General features: G+C 43.5%; 1 protein-coding gene and 1 long non-coding RNA gene across 3 annotated transcripts in view; both read left to right on the top strand.

Moving 5' to 3' along the window:
- Positions 1–11336, top strand: part of akt1 (AKT serine/threonine kinase 1) — a 31585-nt gene continuing 20249 nt past the window's right edge. Inside the window, exons 1-2 of one of the 2 annotated variants that reach the window (XM_004082356.5) lie at positions 1–322; positions 4733–4916. In XM_004082356.5, the coding sequence (XP_004082404.1) occupies positions 4871–4916 (46 nt within the window). In that variant the 5' untranslated portion in view covers positions 1–322; positions 4733–4870. Of the gene's footprint in view, positions 382–4732; positions 4917–11336 lie in introns of both variants that reach the window. The other variant, XM_011490458.4, reaches the window with a different exon arrangement.
- LOC144989015 (uncharacterized) lies at positions 5549–7458 on the top strand. Its single transcript, XR_013653145.1, has 2 exons — positions 5549–5681; positions 7279–7458. It is a non-coding gene; the product is annotated as an uncharacterized LOC144989015 (long non-coding RNA).

Raw genomic sequence — 11336 nt, 5'->3', positions numbered from 1 at the left:
ACAGAGGAGTTCATCAAGTGCATCCAGACCTCGCAGACCCGCTCCATTAAAAAAAAAAAAAATCATTTCTCCCAAACGGGACAGCAGAGATCCAACGGCTCGTCTTGTGGAGCTGATAAAAGACCAGCGCTAGGACCCGGGAGAGCCGGGCCGCCACAGAGGCATTGCAGACAGCGCGTTTGGGAGGTGTAGTGGAAGAAAGGCAAGAGAAACGGAGTAAATGAGAGACTTCTGTGCACATTGTTGAAGGACTTACCAACTCAAAATACCGCCGAAACGGCCCACTGTAATGAGACGGACACGCTGTTGAGTTCCCGCACAGGTAAACGGCCGCGTTTTCCGTCGCGTGGTTAAACTGCAAGAGGCCGACAGCCAGACAGGGTAGGTCCCCATTGTACTTACATGGGATGCGGTTATTCTCACCCAAGCTGCCCTGCTAGGCCCCATATCCTTTTTTTATCCATTGCGAAGTGAAAACCCCCGAAATGAGACACTTTTATGGCTCTTTTTTGTCGCCGTAGAATCGCCGCGTTCCAGTTTAGGGCTTATGAACTCGTTGTGGTTTTGCACCAACCGCAGAAAGACACTTTTTTCAGACGCTAATCATTCATTTTTCGTTTCTTTGTGAAGACTCACGGAAAATATTGACGTAATTGGGCCTTAAAGAAATAAAAGAATAAATAAAAAAAGTTGAGTCCAAACTAAATGCTCAATAATAGACAGAGCAGCTCATTCATTGTTATCTATTAGCACTTTGTTTACTGCTTCTTCTTCTTGAGCTCAGAAATGCTGCCACACATTTCAGCTTCAGCTATTAAAGGTTTGTTTCTATCACTGTCAACAAATCTTTGCTGGGAATTGTCACCCTGCACTCTTGAAAACGTGTCCTTTCAGTCATTTTATGTTTTTTGGCCTCTGGCTTTCGGACACCAGGGAGGTCTCAAGGAGAGGCCTCAACTGTTATTTTCATGTTTTCCTCTCCAGTAATCAGTTCAATGACATAATGCTTGTTTTTATGGTTTCTACTGCCCTCACTGTCATTATTCCACCTACAGCGATGACTGTTACTAAAAGCATCCCATTTAGCCAAAGGTAGTTTATTTTCTTTTCTTTTTTTTCCTCCCCAGCAGTCTTATAGATGTGGAGGTGCTGCACATGGGAACAGGACAGCCTTCATGGAAGTGTGAAATCATGTTTGACTTCCGTCTCTGGAAGTTTCCAGAACATTGTCCCCAGGCGGGCTGTTCTCTTGAGTGTCAAAGTTGTTTTGTTGGTCATGAGATTGCATTGCCTCAGTTTGTGTACACAAGGGGACGCGACATGTGACCCCCGGAGAGGACGCAACAAGCTGGCGTGGTGATGCAGCCAGTGACTGCTGGGCTCTCCCTGTTTTATTTAGAAAATACCAGCAGCCTCCCACCCAATGCCCTCGCAGCTTCATTGACGCAAATGTGCCACCGGTTGCATGCTGGATCAGAGGGTTGTTGCTTGAAACGTTTGGTTTCTGCAAAAGAGACTCCCAGATGGTCCAGGCTGTTGCGCAGGTGAGTCAGGTTGCCTTCAAATTGGCTTCTCCATCGTTTGATGGAAAAAACAAAAAAACAAAAACAATCACATCAGAGAAGAGCTCAAAGTTGAGCTCTGAGCTGCATCTGTACACTTCTGCACAGCCTGTCTGGACAGCCTGAAAGTGAAAACAGTTCTGGGAGTCATAAAGGGTTTGCTGTTCATGTCATCACAGGATTAAGCTTCTTGCTTGTCAAGATTGCTCCTACTGTGGTTTGGTATTTAGTAACAACTACTCCACTTAGCCTTAATATTATTATTATTGGTGATGTTATTTTTTTAAGGAACCTAAAAGAGGAACGCTGTACGGTGTAGTAGATCACACCAATGCCTGTTCCTATTGTGGCATTTAAAGCACACCAAGCATTGCCTCAATGTTTTCTTTTGCCAGGATCAGGGGAGAATGTTTGATCTCGTCTTTCTTGTAATGATTTCAAAAAAGAGTACTGTTCTACCTGTGTAACCACAAACCAGCTGCCAGGTTTTGCTTACTAAAACGGAAACAGAAAAATGAGGAAAACCAGATTTGAATCTATTGATTTGGAGTGAATTTGGTGGTGTCTTGATGACTGCTTGTTTTTTCTTTTTTGCTTCCTGCCTCTAACACATGGGACGGTTGTCTCTGTCCTCCCAGTCACAAGCAAACTATTTGACATCTTTTGCTTCATAGCACTGATTAGTATTGAAAGGGGTCCCCCCCCCCCCCCCCCCTCTCCCTGCAAAGGTTTAGATAGAAAAATGAATGATTGAAAGCGTCTCTGACATCAGGGCAGCCAGGCAGGCGGTGGCCCACCGGACTGCAGATCATGTGACCCGCTGTCAGGGTACTGGGTTCATTCAGTGGCTGCTGGCTGCAGCCCAGCTTTTCCACACAGCAGAGCCGCAGCAGCGACAGGTCGCTCCCGGTTTAAAAACAGCCAGATCTCTGTTGTGGCTCCAGAGTCAGACTTGTGTGCAGTGTCGCCATTTTGGTTTGTGCGACGGCTCCCGGTCTGTATGAAGGTATGAAAGCACGCATGCCGGTGTCACAGAGTCCGCCTTAAGATGCTGACGTGATCCCAACTGCTAGAGTGATTAACTGCGCTCTGTCTGTGTGCTTTTTACAAATCCACGTGCGCAGTGCTTCACACGGTGGCTGTGTGGGACAACACCAGCCACTGTGCAGTAAACACAAGCGGCGGCTTCAAGAGACTTCGAAGGTTTAGTCAATGATGGAAGTGAGAATGAAGCTGCAATAACAGACGCGCTCATCAGATATTAAATGACAGATGTTATCAAGCCCCGGGGCAGTTCTGATATGACTCGTAGGCTGTCGAGTCACATTCACTTCCTGTTGATGTCAAATAAGCTGGATGAGGTTAGCCAGGCAGATCTCTTTCGATGTGAGCAGGAAAAACAAAATTGATTCCCATCAATAGTCAGAAATTGCCTTGTGCAGGACATTACATTTGTGTGTGCAGTCATGGCAATTGAACCTTGTTGATGTCTCTTGCCTGATTCAATGGTGTCTTTATGAAATAAAGAAGGGGTAAAGGACCAAAAGGTCAAGTGTTTTGGAAGGGTTGGCCTTCAGCTCGTTCAAAGTGTGTTCTGTGGGTAACAGATAAGTGTGATGGAACTTAGCCTTTTGTGTCAGCTGACTGCAGTTTCACCATGTCTGTTAACACTCTTAGTTTTCCTTTAAGTGTCCTTCAGTCTGAATGCTGTACTCTGAACACAAAACCACTCTTATTCTCTGAATGGGATGCTTTTCGGTTCCTTATGAGTACTAATGACGACCGACTTTTATAGTAAATGTTTAGTTTTCAATTAGGTCATGTGATTCTTTGAAAGGTGATGGCATTCCAATGTGAATTTTGGTAAATCTGATCAACTGATCGTTGACCTGACTCCAGATTTTGAGGCCAACTTCTCTTGTTACATGGGATGAAATAAATCCATCAATTATTTAGCCGAAAATTATATGTCTTATTGATGCCATCTTGATGACACCATAATTCATAAATTGCCATGCTTACTGAATAATAGTAAATATCAGTTTGTAGAACAGATCTTGAGTTTTTTATTGCTGTTTTTAATGAAACTTTAACTGGTTTAAATGTAAAGACTTGGGTGAGCTTATGGCTCCTTGTTGTGATTTTATCTCACAAGATGATTTGGTATAAGACGGGACTGTGTTTAAAAATCAGTCTTCCTTTAATCTTTAATATCAATTCATCAAATAAATATAGCAAATTTCTTTTAAACTAGTTTCTTTGATAGTTTTTGAGGTTTAACAGCTCTTTTGGTGTAAAAATATACATTTTCAAAGGTATACTTTTGCCCACCCTACTTTTTTTAATACATATTCCAACAAAATTGGTTTTGGAATACAAATGACTAAAGATTATGTATTTGATCAGCTTAAATCCTGAATTTTTGAATAGAAATAAAATCATTTTTTGTGCATTGGTAGCGTTTGTATCAGAGAAAATGACAATAACGCAACAAAACAATGAGTCGGAGATGAAGGCTTATTACTTTGAAACTTCTTCTTTGACATCAGAAGCCAAAGTGATGTTATATGTAAGCATGACATTTAGTTTAGTGGCAGTTTTGTTCTTCCTGCTATTGTTTTGCTCTGCCATCTTAACGTTGTTAACATTTCCCATGTTTGAAGTTCCCATAGAGGGCTTCATAGTGATACGTTTAGCACAAGCGTTGGACACTTCCAACGAATGGAATTTATACATAAATTAAGTTCTTTCTTTTATCTCAAGCATCATGTAACCCAAAACAAATGAATTCTGTTGAGGCTGTTTGTAAAAATGTCCGAGAATGACTTCATTTCTGTTCAGGTCAGAGTTGAAAGGAAAACTTCTCGTCTGTCGGGAATGGCTGTGTTGGTGAACAACATGGAATTGTCCAAATAGAAAGACTTCATTCAGAGTGGCAAAAACCACGGCCTTGGATAGTTATTCAAACCTTGAGATGCAGCAGGTTTCGCATGTTTAGGGATCTCTGTTGCAGCCGTTGCATGTTCTCCTCTAATTGGGCCGTAAAGTGCAAGGAGTTTCGCGATTCCACCGCCTTCCCTCGATGATGTTGACCTGAGGGTTAATATTCAGACAAATGAAAAAAAAAATATTTTACTGCAAAGTGGGGCTAATTTTTACTTTTTCTTCAGCTAATAGGTTACCACCATTGAGAGGGCGGCTTTAAACCCTGGGACCCCATCTCCAGGCTCCTGCACAGGGCTGACTGAAGGCAGCAAGGTTGTGTCTGTCCCTGTGGGAAACCTGGATCCTCCATCCTGCCCACCAACATGACCAACGTGGTGATTGTCAAGGAGGGATGGCTGCATAAAAGAGGTAAATGCACAGCCTCACTCTAGGACCTAATTCTAGCCTCATCACCATTTTGTTATCTGTTTTTTACAAGGTCTTGATCATTTTTGAACTTAAGTAACTCATGAACTTAAGTATCTTTATGCACTTCAAAAACTTTGTCCCTTTGATCATATTGTCATGTTTCAGACATCCCAGCTGTTCAAACTTGCAGGTTGGCACGCAACAAAATATTTAAGGACCATGAAATATCTTTATCCCTCACAAAAATTTGCTAATCTCTTGCTGATACATGTTGTAGAATTGGGATTGCATTCTTTGGAATTTCATGTGTCCTTTATGTTGTAATTTTTTTTTTCTTCTGTAGAATGTCTTTAGCTAGTGATCTAGATGATATTTTGATTTATTTTATGATGATTAGCTATTAATATTTACCTTTGGGGCAGTGCTTGACCCTCTCAGTATATGTATCTTGAAATCTGAAGAAAGGAGCTACCCAGTCCCCGTCGTGGCCCCGTTTAGCTCGTCTGACAGTGTTGTGTGGCTCTGTGTCGGGCAAGAGTCCTGTTGTTTGGCTGAAAAGGCATTCCTCACATACCTGCTGGCTTTGAGAAGCTTTATTTGTGCATTCTCGCTCTGCCTTCTACTGCAGGTCTCTCGCAGGGCCCACTCCATTAAACAACATGGGCAAAAACCTCTTCAAAGGTGCAGAAATCCTCCCGGGCCCTGAGCCAGATAACCAAGACTTACTGGAAGAGACAAAAGCAAGAGTCACACTTTAGGGATAAGGTGAAGGAAGCAGGTTATAGGAATAGATTGAGACTCCAGTGCTGCCGTGGCGTGTTGCTCGTTCGGCCTAAGGCACACACCTGCATCCTTCCATCACGTTTAAGGATGGAATATTTGCCGTTGATCATCTTTCATTTATGCATCGCTTCTAATTCATCAGCAGCACCTGAACTTGTAAGAGTCACATGGAAACGGCACGCAAAGGTGTTTGAATCTAATTTGATCCGACTTCTCAAGATTTATTATTCGTAACAACTGTGAACTGTTGAAGTCACAGCAAATAAGGGGTTAAAGCATTTAGCTATCTAGAAACAACTCAACAAAGGGTATCGTTAACGAAGATTTGAAGTTTTTTTTAAATACTTCACCTGATACAATAATCCTCGGCAAACCTTTACTCTCATGGTTCCTGTTTTCCACGTATTTTTGGGAAAAAGATGTGACTCTAGCTCGACAAATGAAAATTGAATACAATACCTAATTATTTGTGATTCAACTTTTGAAATAGCATTGACAACAAGGGATCCCTATTAAATATTATGATTCCAAAATGTGTTAGATTATTCAATTTATAAAATAAAAACATTTTATCAATTTAGTTTAAAAGGAAATCATATTTTTAGATTCAAAGGGGAAAGGCTAAAGGGAAGGATATGTTTTTTGGTTGAGAAGTTAACGTCAAATCGTTTTTATTTTTACAAAACCTAGCTTCGTATAAATAAGATGCTGGTTTGAGATGTTTTTAGCAGTTTAATGAGCTTCGTTGTGCAGAAAGCTTCTCCTTTAGTTGCCGGTATTGTCTTTCACTGGGTTTTAAACAGCTGCTTCACACTCAGAAAACCTAAATCAGATGTATTTCTATGCTAAAGTTGCTTTGAGAGCTAGATGGTTAATCATGACTTTTTACTAAATCTTGCAAAAATAATTTTTCATTCCTTCATCACCTGGAAAATCTTTCTAAAATTTCTTGTTCTTTTAATAAAGAGTAAATATTTGTGTGAATGACAGTTGAACATTGAACGCATCATAAATATGCCTTTTAATTTGTAAAGGAAATTGCTAGCAAATTCTTTAGTTTTGTCTTCTAAAAGTTGTTTGATTTTGTTTTTCAGTTTTTTTTAAATATGAAAGAATTTGTAGGCAGTTATGTTTAATTCAAAAAGAGTCCAGTAACATCCTTACAGTAAAAAGGGATTTGTAGTGTACATTATGGCCGTGTTTGTTCTGTTTTTTGTTTTTTTCTTTACGCCACATGATTGCTGCATTTTCATTTTCCACACTTACAGCAGTGCTTCTGGGAACAGAACATTCTAATACGCTGCCAGTGTAAAATATAACTACCGTTAGTCAAACAGTGACCAGCAAGAAAGTTGTGAAGCTGACACGCACTCACACAACTGCCGACAACCCTTTAGCCGTGACACACACTAAACAAACAAGCCTTCAGAAAAAGTAAGTTGGCATGCGGTCGAGGCCCAGCAGCTGTGCCCTGCGAAATGTCACCCAATTCCTCTGTTTTGATGGGAGGACGTCTGCTAACTTCCTTGACAGGAAGGCTTTTAGTGTCTCGTCACTGTCATGCAATCTTTGCCCCCAGAGCCACTGCACAGAAGGTGAACCTGTGGTCGGCCTGTCTCGCTGTCCATCACGTCAGCCCAGCAGCACACTCGCAAACCGTCTCCCCATCCAGCCCCTTAAGGAAAGCCTTTTTGTGTGGGAGCGCCACCCAAGTGACTCAAATCTCCACGTGGGCGTGATAATAAATGGCTTAAACAACCCCACCATGCTCATTATTACCATGTGTGCACTCAAAACATCAATTTAATGTCTTAGACCTTCGTGTTTCTCTCAACATTTTGTGTCTGTGTTCCATGAACCTGCTCCGTGTCAACTTTTCGTCTTCAATAAACGGGCACGTGTTGATTGTTCCGGTCGTCCTACAGGGTCGCTAAGAAAGTCGAGGTGATAGATTGATTGAGATTGATTAGTCATCTTCAGCATGCACATGCAAACCGCAAAGTGTTGTGCTTTGGTTCCTCGTTGACCAATTCTGCCGTTGCAGATCCAGATTATCAACCTTGGTAAGCTGCACTCAGTGAGATGATCTTATTTTGAAGGACAAACTTTCTTGTTTTTCATTTTGAGCCTAAAATATGTCTGGATTATGGGTAATATTTGTGTTGTTGTGATTGTCTTTGAGGCAGGCCTGTGTTGAAAGCATCTGTAGAATCTGATGCAGTGCAGTTGTGTGCACAGACCACATTTGGAGTGCAGACGCTGTAGCTTTATTGATGCCATCAAACCCAGTGGTTATGCATCCCCAAATCATGGCTCCCTTTCGGAGCGTTCAGTGTTCATACACTACAGCCTCTAGTGGTCACCGAGACAGAGTAGCATGTTATTTCTTTTGGTAAGTGTTTTGACACCCCCACCCCCCGTTTCCATCAAAGCCAGAGCACTGTCAGGCATCAAAGAAGCCGATTGTGGGTTCCCTAGTTTCCAGGGAAGCGCTGCGGCCAAAAACCCAGTGAAGCTCGACAGAACAGCGTTCGCATGTCCTCACCCTTTTCCTGGCCCTTGTTTGTTTGACTCATTTGCTCTCTGACAAGTATAAAGAGCCAGCCCCCTCGTTAGCCTAACTAAGGCCACAACAACTGTTGGATTTGGTTAGCACGCTCAGCTGGCTCCGAGTCATGAGGGGAGGTCTGGGGTGAGATGGGGAAGGAAAGAAAACGGCGTATCGGAAGAGATGGTGAAGGGCATGAGACAGAGGTTGAGCTGCATCTTTGTGGGTTTTTCATTCATTTTATCTTAGTTTTTATGCTTGCATGCTAACCAGACACATTTGTAGTTAGAGGTGGACCTTAGAAACGGATTTGCTCCACTGCTGCTCCTGTGGAGCTGCTCCTCCAAAGGAAGACCTGTTGGTGGTCCCAGTTTTAGAGCTGGGATGTTTGGGATGTTGTGTAACACCAGATATGATAGACAACACAAACATCCATATTCAGCTTTTCCATTTTCCAGAGAAAATGTATGAAAATTAAAAAGCCTGTCAAAATAAAGTTGCAACCAAAGTTATAAAGAAAGCTACATGTTTAAAAAAAGTCAAAAAGAAAGAAAGATTTATCCAAATTTAAGTATTGTGATTTTTTTTTTTTTTTTTTAAGAAGTTAATTGATGGTGTCAAAACACTGGATAAAGGGAATCCTGTTTAAGGAATTATTAATGTTCACTTTTGTTAAAATTCTGGTTGACTAAAGTATAAATTAGTCCAAACAGACATAATGGCGAGTCTAACTTTAGAAACCAGCTGATGACCAGCAGTGGAAGTCTCAGTGGCAGTGGTAGGGAGTGGAGCTCCTGTCGGCTGCGTCCGGCAGCAGAGGGCGTCGCACTGGGAGGCCAGCCCTTAGGTCGTCAGCAAAGACCCCCTGCTCTCCGTAATGAGAAACGGCGTTCCTGCTAAATGTGGTGAAGAAGGTAAATTACTGCGGTGCAGCTGTCGGCTGGCTGGCTGGTGGGTTGGTTGGCACGGCGCTGGAACCAGCAGGCTGCGGGAGGTGGCACCTCCACTGTTCACCTCCTCTCGCAGCAAGCCCGCTGTGTGCTTACTTTTCTGTGGAGAGTCCGCCTGTCTGGCACAACTGTGGTCCCCAGCACGCCTCTGACTACGCCTCTGTCGTTCGCATGCCTGCTTTCGTTCTCTAGTTTCAGAATCTTTAGTTTCCCTTCATTCTTGTGACCAGATCCCTGATATATTTGCCATTATTTACCCAGTGGCCCACAGGCTACTCCCTTCTTGGTCCAGCCTGACTTCTTCCATATGCCCCCTCCCCTCCCGACCACCCCACCATCTTGTTGCTAGGATAACGACACCGCTGACTATTCCAGCCCATGGCGGAAGCGGCTATGAACCGGCAAAAGGCTCTCAGTCTCCGACATCAATCACATCGCTGGCTCCGCTCCCCGGTTTGAAGAGGAAACTGGAGAAAATAGATGGATGCTCAGCCGTCTGTAAGCAGAGTTGACTGCACTCTTAGATTTACTTCCTACCTGTTGACTTAAGATGTTAGCCAGTTTTTACAAGGTGGGTAGTTTGAACATTTGAATGTCTGCTGCTGGACTTGTTTCATTGCTTCAGTCTTATCCTCGTCATTTAGAGTTCATCAGGACTAATTTGCTCTAAATATTTTTTGTTTATTTGCTTTCGAGCAGCCCAGTTAACTAGTCCATTGCTTGTTTATCCAGAAAGAGGGGCAATACTCAGCTCCAGTGTAGCGAAGGGGGGGGGGCTTCCCACAGTGTCTCTATGGTAATCAGCAGGTGTCATTCACCATGGAGAAGAAGTGAGGGCTTTCTTACGAGCGTGAGAAAGAGGGGCAGCCTCCATTGCATCCCAACCCCCTAACTGGAGTTTTTTTTCTTTTTCCTCCTCCTTGTTAGGGTAGCAGCAGCAGCTTTTAGTGACAGAAAGGCTTAGATTGGAGATCAGGATGACCCTTCACTGCAACTTGAGGCTGCCGCCAAATTTCCTGCCACCAGAGCCTCACTCTGTCCAGCTGTCAGGGGGAGAGGTGCCAACAATGGAGTAAGGAGGTGTCAGGAAGTAAAATTTAAAAAAGGAAGCTTAGAATAAATGCAAACTTCTTTAATAGTTTAGAATCAATTCTAGAAGTTGCTACTGCCGCATTTGGTTTAACAAGTGATTGGGCAGCATTAGGAGTCCAGATACAATCCCTGTGATTAGATGGAAGTGTGGGGCTCAGTTGTGACCCCCGGATGAGGGAGCCCCCTCTCCTCTGGAGCGGGCAGCCTGCAGCTCATTAGAATGCAGGGCACAAGGCGGCAGGCCGCAGCTGCAGCCTACAGGCAGAACCCGGCAGAAAAGGGCCAAAGGGATGGCGGGGGGCGGCTGAGGAAAAACCAACAAAAGGCGAAGCTCCCCCTCCTCCTCCTCTCCCCTCTTCCACCGCTTTGGAGTTCTAAGTCCTTAATCCTCAACCTCCGCCTAGCAAGCCCCCGTCGCCGCCCCTGTTCTCATCCGATTCTCACCACTCCAACACAAACACCCCCACACGCACAGTTGATGCAGTTACCACTGGCTCTCTTCCTCTCATCCCAAAGCATGAATGGCCAGACGGGGACAAAACCCGACAGCAGCCCTCTCAGGAAGTCCAACCACTGGGTGTAGGCTCTGAGCAGCCCGTTTGTGTTACCCTTTTAGTTTCAACTCCCTCCAAAATCTTTCAACCCTCTTGTTCTGTGAGTGTGGGGGTGTCCACTGTAGTCCTTTGCTTTAAAGACCCACTCTGATCATCTTTTGCTTTATTGTAAAAGCGTTCCCAGTGGTCTTTAAAATTGGATTATGCAGATTTTAGCCAAAATCTAAAAAAGCTCTTGTTTTATAAGAGATTGTTTCTGCTGAGTTGATCAGAAATTCACCTGAGTTGTGGGCGGGACTGTTGGCACGGATAAACCCCGCCCCCCTTTCCCTCACCCATAACTTGCTGCTCTGTTTACATGATCTCACGCTAGCTTACAGCCCCTCACACCTACATATGAATCTAGTCGTCTACAAGTAGATGCATCAGAATGGAGCAGAGCAGAAAGCTTGTGACCCACCCAGTGTGTTTTCTACATCACAAAAAAGCTTTT

This window comes from Oryzias latipes, chromosome 22 (genome assembly GCF_053564925.1).
Source record: "Oryzias latipes strain Hd-rR chromosome 22, Olatipes_Hd-rR_3.1".
NCBI lineage: Eukaryota > Metazoa > Chordata > Actinopteri > Beloniformes > Adrianichthyidae > Oryzias > Oryzias latipes.
This window is presented reverse-complemented; position numbering and strand designations above follow the sequence as displayed.